Source organism: Mus caroli, chromosome 17, assembly GCF_900094665.2.
Source record: "Mus caroli chromosome 17, CAROLI_EIJ_v1.1, whole genome shotgun sequence".
Classification (NCBI taxonomy): Eukaryota; Metazoa; Chordata; class Mammalia; order Rodentia; family Muridae; genus Mus; species Mus caroli.
This window is the reverse complement of record NC_034586.1, coordinates 47,468,433-47,488,578: the sequence shown is the minus strand read 5'-3', so window position 1 is coordinate 47,488,578 and position 20,146 is coordinate 47,468,433. Positions and strand designations below refer to the sequence as shown.

General features: G+C 45.4%; 1 protein-coding gene across 3 annotated transcripts in view; it reads left to right on the top strand.

The window, feature by feature from the left end:
- The window catches only part of Tbc1d5 (TBC1 domain family member 5), a 463,147-nt gene extending 443,315 nt beyond the window's left edge, over window positions 1-19,832 (top strand). For 2 of the 3 annotated variants that reach the window (XM_021186156.2, XM_021186155.2), the window contains 3 exons: window positions 7,101-7,180; window positions 7,651-7,794; window positions 16,711-19,832. In XM_021186156.2, coding sequence (XP_021041815.1) covers window positions 7,101-7,180; window positions 7,651-7,794; window positions 16,711-17,010 — 524 coding nt within the window. In that variant the 3' untranslated portion in view covers window positions 17,011-19,832. Of the gene's footprint in view, window positions 1-7,100; window positions 7,181-7,495; window positions 7,556-7,650; window positions 7,795-16,710 lie in introns of those variants that run through there. The other variant, XM_029471255.1, reaches the window with a different exon arrangement.
- The last annotated feature ends 314 nt before the right edge of the window (window positions 19,833-20,146 follow it).

Sequence of the window (20,146 nt, the reverse complement as noted above, 5' to 3'; positions counted from 1 at the left end):
TGAATATTTTACTTGTATGTATTTCCCTACACTACATGTGTGCATGGTGCCCACAGAGAGCAGAAGAGGGTGTCCAATCCGCTGGATGGTTGTGAGCAACCATGCAAATGCTGAGAATTGAATCCGGGACCTCTACAACAGCAGCCAGAATGCTTTGTAGAGTAGCTCATCTCTCCAGCCCCAACTAGACCTCTCTTAATGTAGTGTGGCAGAATTGTTTGTTCCTTGTGTGTGTTTAACCTTCTCTTCAGACATAGCCATCTATTCCAATGCCTTGTGTAGAGGTAGCTTAGTGGTCGTAAATGCCTTATGTCTGTTTTTATCATATAAAATTTCCTTTCTCTTCTATCATGGCTGACTGGTAGTTTTACTAGGCATAGTATTCTGGTATTTCATAATTTATAAAACTTCATTCTATTCTCTTCTGGTTTTCAGTGTCTACAGTGAAAAATCTACTGTGAATCTGATACACTTGCCCTTGTATGTGAGTCACTCTTTCTCTCTTGCTGCTTTCAATATCCTCTTTTTGTTTTGCACATTAGTGCTTTTGGCTATTATGTGACACAGGGAATTTCTGGCCTGTGTATTTGGTTTTCTGTCTGCTTCTTGGATCTTGATAGACACATCTTTACTGTTAGGGAAGCTTTCATTTGATCTTGTTGGTGAGGGTTTCTTTTGCTGCTATAACTGGTATTCATGGGTTTGACTTTTTGTTTATAAAGCTCCAAACCTCAGGCCTGTGCTCTTCTTTGTCTGCTGCTGTTGGTTTTCTTTGCTTTGTTTTGTTGTGACACTGTCTTTAACTGGGTGAGCCAATTCCTCTACCTTCGGGACCTGATAGTTTTGTTCCACTTGATCTAATCTATTGATGAGGCTTCTGAGTTGTGTTTATTTGTTTGCCTTTTTTTTTTTCTTTTCTTTTTTGTTTGTTTGTTTCTGAGGCAGGGTTTCTCTGTGTAGCCCTGGCTGTCCTGGAACTCACTCTGTAGACCAGGCTGGCCTCGACCTCTGAGATCTGCCTGCCCCTGCCTCCCAAGTACTAGGATTAAAGGCATGCGCCACCACTGCCCAGCTTGTTTGACTTTTTGATTTCTTAATTTTACAAGTTTTATTTCATTCAGGCTTTTTTCAAAGAACATATTTCTTTACTATATTTTCACATGCTGAATTAATTTCATTATTTCATTCACATGATTGTGGTTTTGTGGTCTTCACTCTAGCATTTATTACCATTCACTTCGAGTTCTTCGGTCATCTTTATTATTGCTATTCCAAAGCCATTGTCTTGTGCTGATTACTTGTCTCAAGGGAGACTTGTTTTGTTTTTTCATGTTTGTATATTTATGATAGGAGCTAGGCGTCTGGAGTTAGGTCATCAGTACTGTTTTGTGGTATGGAAATCTCATCTTTATTTTGCTGAGTGTATGTTTGAAGCTCTGTTTCCTACTGTCCCATTTTGTCTGCTTGACTAGCTATATGGGGCTTCAGGTTCACTCTTTGGAAAAGCAGTGTTGATGTTTGAATGGAGTATTAGACATATTCTGATCTTAACTTGAGGTAAGTTATGTTTCCTTTTTTTTTAATTCTATTTTTTTCTTTTATTGGATGTTTTCTTTCTTTGCATTTCAAATGTTAACACCTTTCCCAGTTTCCCCTTCAGAAACCCCCTATTCCATCCTCTCTCCCTGCTCCTATGAGGGTGCTCCCCCACCTACCCACTCAATCCCATATCCCCGCCCTGGCATTCCTCTACACTGGGGCATCAAGCCATTACAGGACCAAGGACCTCACCTCACATTGATGTCTGACAAGGACATTCTCTACTACATATATAGCTGGAGCCATGGGTCCATCCATGTGTACTCTTTGGTTGGTGGTTTAACCCCTGGGAGCTCTGAGGGGGTCTGGTTGATTGATATTGTTGTTCTTGTATGGGTTACAAACCTATTCAGCTCCTTCAGGCCTTTCTCTAACTCCTCCATTAGGGATCCTGTGTTCAGTCCAATGGTTGGTGATATTTTGACTTCTTTCAAATTTGCATCCATTTGACCTCCTTTTGCTGTCTAATACTCTGGCTAGGACTTCAAGTACTATATTGAATAGGTAAGGAGAGAGAGAGGGCAGCCTTGTCTAGTCCCAATGTTAGTGGGATTGCTTCAAGTTTCTCTCCATTTAGTTTGATGGCTACTGGTTTGCTGTATATTGCTTTTACTATGTTTAGGCATGGGCCCTGAATTCCTGATCTTTCCAAGACTTAACGTGAAGGGATGCTGAATTTTGTCAAATGCTTTTTCAGCATCTAATGAAATGATCATGTGCTGTTTTTCTTTGAGTTTGTTTATATAGTGGATTATGTTGATGGATTTACATATATTGAACCATTCCTGCATCGCTAGGATGAAGACTACTTGATCGTGGTAAATGATCGTCTTGATGTTTTCTTGGATTTGGTTGGCAAGAATTTTATTGAGTAATTTTGCATCAATGTTTATAAGGCAGATTGATCTGAAGTTCTCTTTCTTTGTTGGGTCTTTGTGTGGTTTAGGTATAAGTGTAATTGTAGCTTAATAGAACAAATTGGGTAGTGTTGCTTCTGTTTCTATTTTGTGGAATAGTTTGAAGAATATTGGTATTAGGTCTTCTTTGAAGGTCTGATAGAATTCTATACTAAACCCAACTGGTCCTGGGCTTTTTTTGGTTTGGACACTTTTAATAACTGCTTCTATTTCTTTGGGGGTTATGAGACTGTTTGGATGGTTTATCTGATCCTGGTTTAATTTTAATACCTGGTAACTGTCTAGAAAATTGTCCATTTCATCCAGATTCTCCAGTTTTGTTGAATACAGGCTTTTGTAGTAGGATCTTATGATTTTTTTGGCTTTCCTCAGTTTCTATTGTTATGTCTCCCTTTTAATTTCTAATTTTGTTTATTTGGATAGTGTCTCTGTGCCCTCTGGTTAGTCTGGCTAAGGATTTATCTATCTTAATGATTTTCTCAAAGAACCAGCACTTGGTTTGGTTGATGCTTTGTATAGTTCTCTTTGTTTCTACTTGGTTGATTTCAGCCTTCAGTTTGATTATCTCCTGCCCACTACTCCTCTTGGGTGTATTTGCTTGTGTATTTGTTCTAGAACTTTCAGGTGTGCTATTCAGCTACTAGAGTATGCCCCCTCCAGTTTCTTGTTGGAAGCTCTCAGAGCTATGAGTTTTCCTCTTAGCACTGCTTTCATTGTGTCCCATAAGTTTGGGTATGTTGTGGCTTCATTTTCATTAAACTCTAAAAAGTATTTATTTATTTATTTATTTATTTATTTATTTATTTATTTATTTATTGACCAAGTTATTGAGTAGAGCATTGTTCAGCTTCCACGTTTATGTGGACTTTCTGTTGTTTTTGCTGTTATTGAAGACCAGCCTTATTCCATGGTGATCTGATAGGATGCATGGGATTAATTCAAAGTTCTTGTATCTGTTGAGGCCTGTTTTGTGACCAACAATATGGTTAGTTTTGGAGAAGGTACCGTGAGGTTCTGAGAAGAAGGTATATCCTTTTGTTTTAGGATGAAATGTCCTATAGATATCTGTTAAATACATTTGGTTTGTAACTTCTGTTAGTTTCACTGTGTCTCTGTTTACTTTCTGTTTCCATGATCTATCCATTGCTAAGATTGGGTGTTGTAGTCTCTCACTATTATTGTGTGAGGTGCAATGTATGCTTTGAGCTTTAGTAAAGTTTCTTTTATGGATGTGGATGCCCTTGCATTTGAAGCTAGATGTTCAAAATTGAGAGTTCTTGGTAGATTTTTCCTTTGTTGAGTATGAAGTGTCCTTCCTTATCTTTTTTTGATAACTTTAGGTTAAAAGTCAATTTTATTCAATATTAGAATGGCTATTCCAGCTTTTTTCTTGGGACCATTTGCTTGGAAATTTTGTTTTACAGTCTTTTACTTTGAGGTAGTATCTGTCTTTGTCACTGAAGTGGGTTTCCTGTATGCAGCAAGATGTTGGGTACTAATTATGTATCTAGTCTGTTAGTTTATGTCTTTTTATTGGGGAATTGAGTCCATTGGAAAAGTGATTGTTTGCTTCCTATTATTTTTGTTATTAGAGGTAGAATTATGTTTGTGTAGCTATCTTCTCTTGGGTTTGTTGAAAGATTATTACTTTCTTAGTTGTTTTGTTTTGTTTTGTTTTTTGAGACAGGGTTTCTCTGTATAGCCCTGGCTGTCCTGGAACTCACTTTGTAGACCAGGCTGGCCTTGAACTCAGAAATCCACCTGCCTCTGCCTCCCGAGTGCTGGGATTAAAGGTGTGTGCCACCATGCCTGGTCCTTACTTTTTCTAGGATGTAGTTTTTCTCCTTGTATTGAAGCTTTCCATTTATTATCCTTTGAAGGAAATATATTGTATGAATTTGGTTTTGTCATGGAATATCTTGGTTTCTCCATTCATGGTAATTGAGAGTTTTCCTGGGTATAGTAGCCTGGACTGACATTTGTGTTCTCTTAGGGTCTGTATGACACCTGCCCAGGATCTTCTAGCTTTCATAGTCTCTGGTGAAAAGTCTGGTGTAATTCTGATAGGTCTGCCTTTATATGTTATTAGACCTTTTTCCTTTACTGCTTTTAATATTCTGTCTTTGATCGTGCATTTGTTGTTTTGATTATTATGTGACAGAAGGAGTTTCTTTTCTGGTCCAGTCTATTTGGAATTCTGTATGTTGTATGGGTTTCTTGTATGTTGATGGGCATCTCTTTCCTTATGTTAGGGAAGTTTTCTACTATAAGTTTGTTGACGATGTTTACTGACCCTTTAAGTTGGGAATCTTCACTCTCTTCCATATCTATTATCCTTAGGTTTGATCTTCTCATTATCCTGGATTTCCTGGATGTTTTGAGTTAGAAGTTTTTTGCATTTTGCATTTTCTTTGACTGTTGTGTCAATGTTTTCTATGGTATCTTCTGCACCTGAGATTCTCTGTTCTATCACTTGTATTCTGTTGGTGATGCTTGCATGTATAACTCCTGATCTCCATGTTTTCTGTCTTCAGGGTTGTTTCCCTTTGTGATTTCTTTGTTTCTATTTCCATTTTGAGTTCCTGGATAGTTTTGTTCAATTCCTTCACCTGTTTGGTTGTGTTTTCCTGTAATTGTTTAAGGGATTTTTTGTTTGTTTGTTTCCTCTTTAAGGGCTTCTCTGTGTTCTCCTGTATTTTTTTAAGGGAGTTACTTATGTCCTTCTTAAAGTCCTCTATCATCATCATGAAATGTGATTTTAAATCTGAATCTTGCTTTTCTGGTGTGATGGGGTATCCATGACTTTTTCTAATGGGTTAACTGGGTTCTGATGATGCCAAGTAGCCTTGGTTTCTGTTGCTTTTATTCTTAGGCTTGCCCCTTGCCATCTGGTTATCTCTACTGCTAGCTGCCCTTGCTGTCTCTGACTGGAGCCTGTTCCTCCTGTGATCTTGTTTGTGTCAGAACTTCTAAGCCCAAGTAGAGACCTTCTATAAATCCAAAAGATTTTTATAGCCAGTCTTGAGGAGTCCAGGGAGTGCTCAAAACTTCCCTCTCAGGCACAGGGTGCTAGTGGAGTTGGCAATGCAAGGCTAGAATCCCTACCTTAGGAGGAGAGGCAAAGAGGTGGTAGGAAACACATAGGACATGTGTTCTTCGAGCAGCTAATGGGGTGAACAGAGTTTCAGGTACACATACAGTGAATTTCCTGGAGAAGGGTGGTCCTCAGATCTTGAGATTAGGCAGAGTTGATGTCGTGAATCTATTGTCTAGGTAGAGAAGAACTCGTGTTGGCAGCAGGGGAGGGTGGAGTCTGAATGGCATGGGCTCAATTAGTGAAGGGAGTCTAGATTCCCTGCCTGGAGATGGGAATATGAGGGTGCTGTGCCGGGCTGGATGGTGCAGGGCTGGATGGGGTTAGCAATGTGAGTTAGGCCTTCCTACCTGAAAAGGGAGATGTTATAAAGCTTCAGAAGGCTGGCACAGGTCATGTGTCATGAGGGCATGTGGAATACTGCTGTGGGTCTAGTTCCTCTTCTTATAGAGGATCAGTCTACAGATTATAAGGATGAGTAGAATTATGGCATGGTTCTAGTGTGTGTCTAGAGAAGGGGTCATGTGTGGACACAGGGATATGTGAAATAGTCATGAAGAGGGGCAGGATGGGTGGTGGGAGTATGGACTCTTGGAGGGGGGAGGCAAAGGGCTTTTGGTGAGGGATAGATAGGGATAGTGGTATGTGTTGTGTCTCTACCTGAGAAGGGGATTTCAGAAGATGGGCACACATGGACCACATGTCCCTCAGTCAGGTCTCAAAAGAAGAATGTAATGTTTAAGGAATTACACGTTGGATATTTTCCTAGGCCATGGGAATCATAGAGCTTAAAAGGTTTATGGATTATGAAATATTTAGAGTGAGCCTCACAAGTGGCACACCTGTCAGCATTCTGTGTAGAATGTGTTTTAACTGTGCCTTCCTACCCTGCAATACTTCCTGTACAACCCATTGCAGTATGTCAGCAGATGACTGAGTGTCACTGGTGGTCAGTACTGGTTTGGCTTATCCTTTGAACCATAGCCTTGGAAAGACTATGGTCCTGAGGTTCCTAAAGAACAGAGGCATTCTCCTTTAAAGACACTGGGTTAAAGCAAGCTGACTCCATAGCCGTTGATATCCAAGGTCTCAGTGCCATGAGCTTGTCCTCTTGCTATTCATATTCCATTGACTGGGCAGCATGATTTAATTTTACAAGTCCCCAGAGACAAGCCTATGTGTTCATGTTAGATATGTAGAAGGACCCTGTCTGTGAAAGGAAACAGACCAGGCTTCACTAAAGAAAGCTCAAGGAAGCACACCTCCTCCTAGAAATGGTCAGTGAGAGGTCCCCATTGTGTCATAGGGGTTGAACACCACCTGCCATTCAGCATATTCAGGAAGTACAAGAGGTAAGACCACATGATGCCTCCCTGCTGCTGCCTGCAGTCTGCCTAGCATTCTTAGTGAGAGTTCTCTAAAGTTGTGGGGTAGCAGCATATAAGTTATACACAGAGCATTTGTTATAAAATGTCATTTTCTGCTTTCAGTAAACATCCAAGATGTGGTATTACAAGAGAATTTGGAAAAAGAAGATCAAATTCTGGTGTCCTTGGCAGGATTAAAACAGGTATGCGCACTGCTCTGACACTACTGTGTGTGTCACAAGCCAGCACCCACTGCCAGCTCTGGGAAAGGTGATTCCACAGTATGTAGGACACATGATGTGAGGAGAGGGTGGTGGGTACTGGGATGCTGTGCTTAGCTCCTGTGTAGAAGAGATGTGATGCAGTCTGGTTGATCTGATGATCAGGACAGCAGAGGCAAGGCAATGTGCGTGGAGGGTCGATTCCCATCCTAGCTCGCTGCAGGCTATCTTGCTGGAGATGGCAAGAGACTTCATCACACTGGCCCACAGCTTAAACCTAGGACCTGTTCTTTCTAGAACATCCGTGACTGAAGGTCAGTGGAGCTACAGATAAAGGGAGCCGCTGTAGGAAAGCAGGTGAATGACAGGTCTGCTCCTAACATGCCATGTTATCTAGCATTGAGCTACAAACTTATTGCTCTTTTCCTTATCTTCGTCTCCTTTGAAAACAGATCAAAGACATCCTGAAAGGTTCCCTGCGCTTCAATCAGAGCCAGCTGGAGGCTGAAGAGAATGAGCAGATTACCATCGCTGACGACCACTACTGCTCCAGTGGCCAGGACCAGGGCAGCCAAGTTCCTAGGGCCTCCAAGCAGGTACAGGAGTTTTTATGAGTCCCGAGAATGGGCTTTCATGCAATTAGCTTAAGTTCCTCAAAGTTCTGAATAAGGACAGTCCTGTCCTAGTACTTCTGGCCGTCATATAGGAAGTTCAGCTGTGAGTTAGCACACCAGAGCCCTAGGTACTGTGTACTGTTGTACAGGCTGAGTACTCCAGAGCTGGAGGTGATAGCGTTCACAGTGGTGACAGTGAGCCTTGGGTCTGAGAGGTGCAGAGTGCATACTGCATGAGCCTGTGTGTGCAGCATGGGTCTGAGCCTCCAGCACCCTCTGAGGTGAAAACTCAGCTGTCTGATAGAGAGAGCAGTGGGTCAGGTGCTTCCAGCTTGTGTCTCCAGTCCACTGACACTGGAAGGACTGTAGTCTTCCTAATGCTGCCTAGGGTGGTTTCTCTTGGTTAGTTCCCTTTTTTGCCTAAATTGCTCTCTTATCTTCATGGGAAAGAACTCTCATTACATTACTGTCTACCTGATAAGACAGGGTCAACAAATGTCCTCTGTGAAAGGCAGAGTCATCCTAGAACCTGCCACCACATATCTCGGTCACTTTTGAGATTTTCTTTCTGGTTTGGTTTGGTTTAGCAACTCTTTAAAACTGTAATGCTGTCTCCAGTTGAGAGCCTGGGTTGCCAATCTCTCCTCAGGCTTCAGCATCCGGGAGTCATTCTACAGGGTGTTCTGACTAAAGGGTTCTTAGGGCTTCTGTGTTTGCTTAGTCCTAGCTGTTTATCAGGACCAGAACAAGAATGGCGTGAAGGGTGGCTAGGCAGGAGACCCTGTATCCTGTGCCAGTACAGCTGTAGCTCCTCCACACTTCTTACTGTGCATCATTGGCCAACAAAAAACAGTTGTTCATGTCTAGCTTATATTTAACTTTTAAATTTTATTTTTATTTATTGTGTAAAATATATATGAAGATTAAAGGAAAATTTTCAGGAGTTCTCTCCTGTTGTACTGTTCCAAGCGATCATAGGCTGTCAGGCTGGATGGCAGGCACCTTGGCCCACTGACCCATCACTCCCTACAACCTGTACTTTAAAGTTGTAATGGTTTGTTTGGTTTCTTGAGTCAGGACCTCCCTATACAGCCTAGGCTAGCCACAAACATTGGATACTCCTGCCTCAGCCTCCCAACTACTGGGATCACAGGTGTGTTTGTACTGTCAGGACTGGTATTCCAGTAACATTTCTTTTTGTTTTGGTTTGGTTTGGTTTGGTTTGGTTTGGTTGGTTGGTTTGTTTGTTTGTTTGTTTGTTTTTCGAGACAGGGCTTCTGGAACTCACTTTGTAGACCAGGCCGGCCTCGAACTCAGAAATCATTCTGCCTCTGTCTCCCTAGTGCTGGGATTAAAGGCGTGCGTCACCACCTCCCAGCTCCAGTAACATTTCTTAAAAAGTCAACTTATAAAGTCCATCCTTAAAATGAACCTTAGCAAAACCTCAGTGTTGGAAGACTTTGTTTTCTAGCTTGAAGGGCTCTCCTCCATATGCAGAACTCTAGCCAACTTGTAAAGCTGTGTGAGTGCATCTTCACCCACATAAATTCAACAGTAGCATTTTAATTCCATACGCTTCTCCAGTCCCTTCCCTACACAGCTGTATGTAAACACTGTTGCACATACACTCACCTACAACGTTTAGTTGGAACTTTTAAAATTAATATGAGATTTTAGTTGACTGTATAAAAATAGCACATAAAAACTTGTTTGAGGAACACTAACCATCTGCTGCACTTACATTGTTCCAGGGATAGGTCTGGCTGCTTGCCATAGTTGTAAGAACATTTAGAGCAAGGTGTGTTGGCCTCTTGGTAAGTACAGAGCCAATAACTATTGCAAAGATGCTGCTGAATGCGTCTTATGGGAAGGAATTAGGAGTACATAGGAAGAGTGACTTCCAAAGCAGCCCAGTCTCCTCTCCCACCTGCTTATGTGAGTGTATGCCCTCAGAGCTCCTTCCAAGCCCCCCACAAGCAGGTGTCCTGCCAGAGTGCACATGGTCCCAAACAGGGTTTGCTTTGGGTTTTTGTTTGTTTGTTTGTTTTTAGTTGAATTCTGAATTCCGGGCTTTCTGGATTAGCTCAAACCCCTTTCCCAGGGTCCTTGGGAAAGACCTTCCATGTAGCATCTCAAAGGGGCCGAGTTTTAGATTCCTCTAAGGAATAGGAGTGGTGCAGGCACAGTGTGCCTAAGGTGATCCTTCTAGTCTTGCCTGGTAACTGAGGTCTCCATGCCACATCTGGGGAATCTCAATTCTTGTCTTGGATATAAAAGCAAGTGCTTATCACTTTGGATAAACTAAGAAAGTCCTTAGTCCTTAGGTGATGTCCTCTAGAAGTCTTCCTGTGACCTCTTCTGCTCTTTCTCTCTGCAGAGGAATGCCACTAGCCATCTGTAGGCACTTAAGTCTTGCTTGACTGTGTGACTTACTTGCCAGGCCTCTCCTGACAGTATGCACTGGCCTGCACCACCTCATCAATGGTTCACAGGCGTGACTTTTTTTTATTTGCAGTGTATTCTGTGACTTTAACTTTGCTCTCTAAACCTGCGGTCCTTACCATGTTTCATGAGTTTAATTATTTGAATCACTAAAAATTAGCCATACCACTAGGTAGCAGGCTTTTTCCTTGACTGTCACCCACCCCTGTAAAACAGTACATATTTGGAAGCCTGTCTGTCCTTACTTCCTGTGAGTAAAGGGTAAAAATCTATTCTAGAACAACACAAGAATCAAAGGCAGCTGCAAACTCTTTATAGAGAAGGCCAAGGCCACAGGTTTGTCTGCTGCAGCAGCTGTGCTATATTCTTCTATCCCTGTCTCTCCTCAGATGCCCTTTGTAGCTACTTTCTTAGGGTGTTTACTGCCTAGAGCAGTCTGAAAGTCCCCTTTCCATGTTTAATTTTATTGTTGGCATAGAGGTCAGTTTCCAGACTGTTGCATGGATCATGAAGAAGACAATGCTGGAATCTGTGTAGGCAGTTTTCCTTTTCCTGATTCCAGTGCCCAACTCAGGTCTATTTCTTGAGTGCTTTGGACTGAAGTTCTCAAGGGCAGGTGCTGTTGCCTCAGTGGGCCCATGGGAAGAGACCACTACAAACCCAGCCTAGAGAGAACTCTTAGCCACAGAACTGTTCCTGCCCACCTCTGTGCTTCGTCATCATTCAGCAGCAGGCTCTGAAAAGGCCTTCCCACATGAGGACTCCAGTGCAGTCGGGCAATGATAGGATCCTGCATGCAGCATAACTGGGATGCATCTCTGTCAAGGCCTTAGAGTTACATGGAGGACATCTAGCCCTGGGACTACACCATCCGGCCATTTGTCAGCCAGTAGTGCACTGCTCCAGGTCTCCAGAGCTCTAGAGAGCTGGTGTCGGGTGTTCACTGTCAGTGGCTCCTGCACTCAAGGTTTTGTTGCTGCTGTTTGATGTTTTACCTTTGATTAACTTGATGTCTATCCTTGGGACACAGTATGTAATTCTTTACAGAAACTAACCATCACCCTTCTTAGAGGACAGAGCATCTGCATTAACACTCCAGCTGTGACCTTGTCTTCCCTGTCTATCCACATCCAATCACATACTTAGGTCTGCTACACCTTAATCAATAGCATGCATCAACTGCTCCTTGAGCTTTGTAAAATCTTGACCGGACTGTCTGCCCCATTCAAAGAAATGTGTGAGGCTTTGTGATCAGAATTTGGGAATCCAAACAGAATGGGAACCAGCCATGCCTAGGAATTCTCACAGCTGCTTCTAGGTTATTAGAAGGACTCACTACCACATTGCCAGCATCTCATTTTTGTTAAGGCTTTCTCCATGAGAGATTATCAGGCTCAGGTCGGTCCTCTGTCTTGGGCACTGGTGGTTTTCCCTTAGAGACCTTGTAGCCATTTTCAGCCAAGAAATTTAAAGCCTTCTAGACATTTTTATTTGAATCCCCATAGGCAAGCTTGCAATTAGAATATTATTGCCTACATATTGTGGCAAAGTTCTAATTCTCTTCAAGTCTTTGCCCAGGTTTTCCTCAAAAATGGCAGTGGAATTTTTAAATCCTTTTGGAAACACTGGAAGGAAACACTTTAGGAGCAACAGGATAGATGCTCCACACAGCTTCATGTGGACGTGCCCTAGACAAGCCCACTCTCCACTCCTGGTTCCTAACTGCTGGAGATCCGCAAAATCTGTCTGTCTGTCTTCCTGTCTGTCTTTCTTTCTTCCTTTCTTTCTTTTTAGTATAGAATAAAGTTTATTCAGGGTATGGGAAGGGGAGTTGAGAGAGCAGTAGAGGCAGAGAGAATAGAGAAGTAGAAGCCAGCCATGGCCATAAGCATGTGGAGAGGAAGGGAAGGGAAGGGAAGGGAAGGGAAGGGAAGGGGGAGGCTGCTTGTGGACGTTGTACATCGTGGTGCGCACTAGGCTCCGCACCACGATGTACAACGTCCACAAGCAGGAGGGAAGGGAAGGGGGAGGGAAGGGAAGGGAAGGGGGAGGGAAGGGGGAGGGAAGGGAAGGGGGAGGGAAGAGCCCAAGAGGGCAAGAGAGAAGCAAGGGGGAAGCAGAGTGAGAGCCCTCAAAGTGTTTCTAAACCCTGCTTGAGAAGTTGGTCAGGCATAGCCTGGAGTCCAGCCTTGGACTCTGGTGTGCTTGAGGCCAGCTCTTACTTCGCTTGTAAGATCATCTGGAAGTCACTTTGGTGCAGAGAGCCAGTCCTGCTTGGTCTTAATACCTCAAGTTCGACTTCTAGTGCATTTTCAGGAAGAGTTTGGGAGCCTGCTGGCACTTCATGCCTCAGCTCCATGTGCCCTTGAGACCTGCACATTTGTCCTGATGGGCTGAAGAGGAACTGTTCTGTTAGCATGTATCCATGTATCCACGTGGGAATGAGTGATTGAAACATTTGAACCCACTTCACAAGTCAGACCCGGGAGAGATGGCTCATTTCTCTTTCCCTGCTTTCCCTTCTATGTTGATTCTCTCCTAAACAAAGCACCTAGTTAGTAGTCAGCACAAACTGCATGACTCACTGTGGGGTAGAAATCCATGATCTTTAGTAGCTGCATCAAAGACCATGCAGGGCTCCTTGTGGAGGTCTGGTTTGCATTAAGTGGAGTCTGTGACTTTGTCTTCAGCTTCTGCTGACAAGAAGGACCTAACAGGAGTCAGGTGTGCTCTCTAGCCTCCATCTCAGGGACAGTCTGTGCCTTCTCCTCTCAGTGTCTCCCCTCATTGCCCCAGCTGTGCAGATAAGCCAGCAAATCCTATGGTGGCCTCTTTCTTTGTATTGGGATGCCTGGAAGGTAACTGCCAACAAGGCCGCCTGCATCCTCATCTTCTTTGGCCACTGATGAAACCTTAAAAATGAATATCTAGTTGCGGCAGGTTAGTTTCTTGAGTCAAGTGTAGCGAACTGCTCTAAACTGTGAAGTCCCCAGGCCTGTGTGGCTACCGTGACCCTTACCTCTGGTTATGTCTGCGGACATCTCAACCTACATGAAGCCAAAGGGTTTGCATCTGGCCTCTGCTGAGTTCTCCTCATTTTGTCCAATTAACTGAGTTTTCTTCTACGATTCCTTCAAGGAACGTCTCTAATGATCCAGCCTGGCTTGCATTCATTCCAACTGTAACAGGATCTTGATCAAGAGGGGCTTCTGTCATGGCCCTTGGCAAAATAGCCAGGTCTTCTCTCTCTCATCAGGAATATTGACAGAAGAGTTTGACTATATGCCCACAAATGTCTGGATCCAAAAAATGTCTGTTATAAATAAGGGGGTAAAACTGGTCCATCCTTCTGGTTTTGGTTGTCTGCCGTCTGTACAAGTTACAGGTGATGAAAGGCATGTGTACACAAACAGGACCTCCATCTGCATTACGAACACGTTAGAGAAGGAGGACTCCGTTTGCTGGTTTATACTTGGCCCCGTGTCTTGTGGTGCTGTCAGGAAGAAGAGAACCTCTGGTCATGGAGTAATGTGGGCACAAAGGACCTGGGAAAGGCCTCTGCACAACAGAGCATGCAAGGGCCCTGCTCTGCAGGGGCCTGAGGAGGAGTGAGAGCAACCTCTTTCTTCAGAGCTTGGAAGAGGCTAAGCAGTGTGTTCACCTTTAGGAAGGCTTTCAGGCACCCCAGTCAGTCTCCTTTCTTAGCTTTCAGCCTAGTCAGAATTCCTCATTCTGATATATTGCTATAAAACCCTGTAGTGACCATAGGGAATTTTCTAGTCATTGGCACATAGTCAGCCATCAACCAGTGACAGAATCATTATTAGCAGGCTCTGTTTTGGGATAGATGCCTTGTTGCCTGTACTAGTTACCTATGAGGTATGTGTTGGGGTGTTATTCGGAATGCAAATCCTACAGTTCTTTACCTAGGTTTAACTTTTGTAGTTTGATCCATGTCTACAGATTTCAGAACCTGAAAAACACTGGCTGGCACTCCTGGTACCCAACTTGCTGGCTGTTCAGTGCTGCCATCTGAAGCTATAAGGTTAAGCAATTGGGCAGTTGCAGGGCAGGACTCTTAAAAGAAGATAGTTTCCTCTGGAGTACCATAGCAGCCTTCCCCTTGACTGTGATGTAGCACTGTAATGTACGTTGTGCTTAAGCTTGCTGCAGTTGGGCATGCACAGCTGATCAGCCTGCTGGGCCAGGACAGGGGAGCCCCATGGTCACTCAGGCCTTTCTGCACTGTGCTAGGACTCTTAGCCAGCCACTCATCTGCCCACTCAACTGCCCACCCAAGAGAAATGCCTATATACCCATTCAGATGGCAGCACTGAACAGCCAGCAAGTCAGGTGCCAGGAGTGCCAGTGCTTCTCAGGTTCTGCCCTACATGCACAGGAGAGAGAGCTTAGAAAGGGCAAGCACTGGGCAGTGGCCACCCACTTAGTCTGAATGCCACTGGGAAATCACTGGGAAGGCCACCCTACCCAGGTTGCTAGAACTTGTAGTCAGACACAAGGAACTTTTGCCAATACAAAGCCAGGAAGTAGACCCAGCACACAGCACATTAAGGGAACACCAAGGATGGCACCCTAAGAGGCATCTCTGAACACTGGCAGCAAGAGGGTTTTATTGTGAGTAGTTTTGTATATCCTCAAGGAGAGGCTTGCCTTAGCGAGCAGATCTGGACACATGCATACATTCTGGAGATCACACCACTTTATACATTGCATGTTTAAAACTGGAGGACGACTGCCGGGCATGGTGGTGCATGGCTGTAGTCTGAGGGCTGAAAAGGTCTTTAGAAAGATCATGAGTTAGAGACCAGTTCTGGCAAGACCCTGTCTCAGAGTTTAAAAAACAAAACAGAGCTACAGGAACTCCTTCATAGCAAAGAAATTAGCATGAAGATGAGACTGTAGTGAGCATTGTTTATGGCACCTTATGGCAGCCATAAGATGCCATAAGGTGCCACTCAGAGAAGTCACACCCGAGCCCAGGCTGACCCCCAACAGCTTTAACTGCTCCCTGTGAGCATGCACAAGTAGGCACACAGCTCTAGCCAGGACAGTGATGGGACAGGGTTGGATTTCTTCCCTCAACTCAAGAGTCTCTTTCAAGCACCCCTAAGTGAGTTACTTTTTCAGTAAAACTTTGTTATGCCAGGATGTTTGTTTCCTTCTATCTCTGTAGTAACTATGTTCCCAGTGCCAGCAGCTTCAGAACTTAAGTTGGGAACCTCAGGGACTACTGTGAGCTTAAGGAAGCTGTTTCTGCCCTCCAGTTCACCATCTTAAATTGTGAATGTCAGAGGTAGAATGCGCCTGTGTCAGCCCCAGGGTCACCAAAGATAGGAAGGTTGGAGAGGGGCCAGAGGCTAGATAGATTTCCTTTGAAAGTACTGCTCAGTCTCTTCCAGACCCATGGGGCACTTCCAGCCAAGGGACTTCCTCTATCTGTTAAAGCAGTGGGGGAGCACAGCAGGGCAGAGGAGGCAGGTGGACCCTGTCAGCATTCAGCACCATGCTGAGGGAAGGTGTCCACACCAGCTGGTACTGGATGGCCTTGGCAAGATCATAGCGTTTGCTAACTAACTTTACTTCATTTTTTTCAGACAGGGTCTCACTATATATAGGCCAGGCTACTTTCCAAGTGCTAGGATTAAAAGTGTGAGCCACCATACCAGCTAACCTAAAACCTTTATGTCTGTCCATAGATAAGTAGTATTTGTCAGCTAGAATGTAAAAATGTACTTAGAATTTTGTAAAGGGGAAAATAATTGTGGACTAAGTGTTATATGGTTTTCCATATAACATATGGACTATGCTTTTCTTGACTTTCTTACTTATTTTTCTTGACTGTTTATTTTTACTATTTATTCCTGGTACCCACCAGTTACCACCATTGCTCCAGGAGACCCACACATGTGCCCCCAAGATTAGCTAGCTGTGAGATAGCACAATCACTCCAGGTGTGGTAGCTCATACTGAAAAGCCTCTTTTGTGAGTCTGTACGTACATAACACTGTGACCACAGAGCAGGAGCTATGGTCCTCACCCTGTCTCACAGATGTGAGATTTAAGCTTACAGGGTGGTTTTTGTGAGGCTGCTTCGAGGAGTGGCACCTATGGTCTGGTGGCTGACTGCTGGGCCTGGCCTCCTACAGTGTGGGTGCTGCCTTCCTTGGAGCTTCTCAAACAGGAACTTGGTTTTTGTCTCCTGGGAAGTAAGTGTTTGGTTTCAAAAGGGCTCACAAGGCCATGCCAGCCCAGCACCACCACTTCATGGCTGGGCTCCAGGCCTTAGAGCAGCAGCAGGACAAACCAGGCATCTTTCCAAACTGGGTGCACGATGAGATGGCCATCTGGCCTCCATGCCACTCCACCCAGGCCTCTGTTGAGTGCTGTCAGTCACTCCTGCAGTCACAGGCCTTCTTCTCTGCTTTTACTTCACAGGCCTCTTCAGAGATGCCAGGGTGCACAGGTGGAGCAACCCCAGATGACTTCATTCTGGTTTCCAAAGAAAATGAGGGGCACCGTGCCAGGGGGGCCTTCTCAGGCCAGGCCCAACCTCTTCTCACCCTCAGAAGCACATCTGGGAAAAGCCGAGCCCCAGCCTGCTCCCCACTACTGTTCTCAGACCCACTGATGGGCCCAGCCTCAGCCTCAGCCTCCTCCAGCAACCCCAGCTCCAGCCCCGATGATGACAGCAGCAAGGAGTCTGGTTTCACCATTGTGAGCCCCTTGGACATCTGAGCACAGGGCCCCACTGGCTGACACCCTGCTGAACCAGTGTCTTTTTCCCAGCATGCATTTGGCATTGGTTCAACCCACTGGAACTCTTTACAAAAAGAGGCAACTATGCTTCTTTCAATGCACTATGTTTACCAAAATGCAGATAGAGGTTTCCAGACCCTTACCTGACCCTGTGACCCTTGTTCCAATTAGAGCCAGGTCAGGTCCCCAGCTCCATACCCACCGTCAGACACAGCAGACCACATCAGAGCCACATGTCTTCCGTCCTGTCCTCCCCAGCAGCTCTGCCAGTTTACACTCAGAAGGAAAAGTTGGTTTCATGACTTCCCCTTATCAAAAGCTTCAGCCACAGGGAACTTGTTGATACTGCGTGAAATCTGGCAGACAGTCTCAATCCTGCCTTGGAAGCCCAACATGCCACACAGAGGGAGCAGAGCGGGTGGCTCCCAGGGCTGGAGTCAGAGTGAATTGTAGGAGCAGGGTCTCAGATTAGGAATCAGATTCTTGTTTGACACAAATACAGTTCTGGACCCTGGGCTTCCTAAGCTTCAGCCACCACTGTTCCTCCTTGAACAACTGGATTTCTCCTTCCAAAGTCCCCAACAGCCGGGAGTGCAGTGGCTCCCGCCAGTCTGCGCTGAGATGGTTTTAAGAGTCACAGGACTAACATCCTTGAATTGGAGAAATGTGTCCAGAGCTCTCCGGTCAGGTCTCTGAGCATGTTTCAGAGCTACAGTGGCCTGTTAAACGAGGAGCACAGAGGAAAACCACATTCACACAACCCAGAGTCAGGCCTCCCGGGAATTAGACCTGGAGTTCCTTCTGTGGGAGCAGGCTTCCTGTAGAGCATTCCAGGTGCCACAAAATACAGGGCTCCTATTCAACCCCAACACCCCATTCTTGGAGCTCAGCTGCAAACTCTGCATCCAGACACTCCAAGGATGGGCCTACCTGCCTCGGGGCCCCTGCCTGGGCTGGTATACATGAGACACCTCCCCATCTATTGGCCCAGTACAGAGCTGTATTGGACACAAAGCTAGGGACAATGGAAATGGTGGATAGATATAGCATCTGTTAGATGTCACCTCTGCCTTCTGTCCTCTCAGAGAGCAGCTGGGCCTCTGGGCAGTGCCCCACCCATTAATAGCATTGTAATTCTCTACAGACAGGAATGCAATGTCAGGATGCTCTGCAGGCTTCTCCTTAGCTGTACTACATAGCAGGGCTGGTGGCTCGCTTACATGATGGCGGGGCTCAGTCATGGCCTCATGAATTCTACCCCCTGCCCCTGACCAGTCCTCTCAGCATTCTGAGGAGCCTGCTTGCATACATGTCCCATGAAGCTGCTCTATAAGAACCAGGGCCACAATCTATCCCCTGATGGAAGGCTTCCAGCAACCATTCCACTTAAAGCCTTGACTTAACAGTGTCAGTACCTTAGATCTAGTATGGGAAGTATTGACTGATCCATCCAGGTCTGGGACAGTGCCAGCCATGTCTGTCACCGCTGAGCCCTGTCCCCAGCATTTCCTTTGCATTGAGAATAAGGTCAATAGATAACTATCACTGGCTACCCACCAGGCCAAGAAGGTGATAGGCTGACCCATTACCATTTGAATGGACATTTCATAATCCCTCGACCTCCCTGCCCTGCCCATGCCCGTGCTGTGCCCCGCTCCTGTGCTTGTGTGGGTGCCACATAAGAACCCCAGGTTCACACTGAGATGTGTCTATGGTCCCTAGTCAGGCCACTCTCTCCTTGGAAGAACCAAGGATGGAAAGAGCTCTTCGCTAAGTGACTCTGTTCTTCGTTGGTGAACATTGCTTCCCTTGGTTACCTACACTGCTGGTTTGGGATGCATTCCGTCCCTGTTATTTTATCAGGTACTTCTCTCTAATTGTACATTTTAAAGTCCTGGGTATATAGAACCTTTATCTTTAACCATATGGTAATCATCAGTTTTAATCTCTCACATTTTGATTATAGCAGCTAATACAGTTTTATACAAGCCAAGCTTAGATTAAGCCCCACTGTCGTCTGCTTTTTTATACACATTTCTGTATTTCGTGCAGTCCTCTCTGATCAGATTGGAAGTGTGAAGTAACACATACCTGTGTGCTACAGAGGATCAGTTCAGTGCCTCGGTTCAGTTCTCGGGAACTTCCTGCCTTAGCTTGGCAAGATGACCTTCTGCTCTGCACTAACTGCAACTTGAAGTCACCACACTGCTGCTGAGTATAACTCTGGAGGGCAGCTGCCTCCCCGGAGCCCAGTTCTTGTAGGGGTGAATCCCCTCCGCATGGGTTGGCTGTGCTGGCCAACCTTGCCAGCCATGTCTTTAGTGTCAGAAAGGCTGAACAAATGCCAAAACTCTAGCATAACCTGCTGTTCAGTGCAGGTTGCTTTGCTTGCTAAAAGCTCTCCCAGTGGCCACTAAAGACAAAGTGGGGAGCACCTATGGCCCTGCATTGGCCAGTGCCATCTCCCTTCCCTGCCCTGGAACTGCTAGGAAATGAGAGCTGGGGAAGAGGCCATGTGCGTGGAGAGCTGTGGCCCAGGCTCTTCACAGATCACATGGCCTCCTCCATGCTAGGCCCAAGAGCTGCTTCTCTCTTGTTGGAAAGAGGTGTCGTTCCTATAACCAGGCTGGTGTGGAAGTTTTCCTTCGGTGCATGAGGCTCGGCTCATCTAGTTGATGTGCCAGCAGTGCCAACAATGTCCTCACGAGCCTTGGTGCCGGAGCTCATACTGATGTAGGAAATGCCTCCTTTGGCAGAGCGAGCCCACTTGTGTACGAATAAAGAACTACTGAGAACTGGGATCACATCCACTTCTTCTAGTCACATAGCTCTGGGGTCCGGCGAGCATGGAAGCGCCTGGCCAGCAGGACTGGTGTTGGCCGTGCCTCGCTCTCACTAGCATTTCCTTCCTTTGCAGCATGGGCAACCTTCATAGTCTCCTGAGACTGCTTCCTAACCGCTAAGACACCAGTGCTTCTCACCCCTTGGCGTCCCAGGGAGGGTTGTGGAGTGATGCTCCATTTCAGCAGTGGTCATGGCTCAGAGGAGCAGCTGAAGGAAGAAGCCCCACCCCCATCCCCCGCCCACAACAGTGTGGACTGCAGAGGCCTCTTGA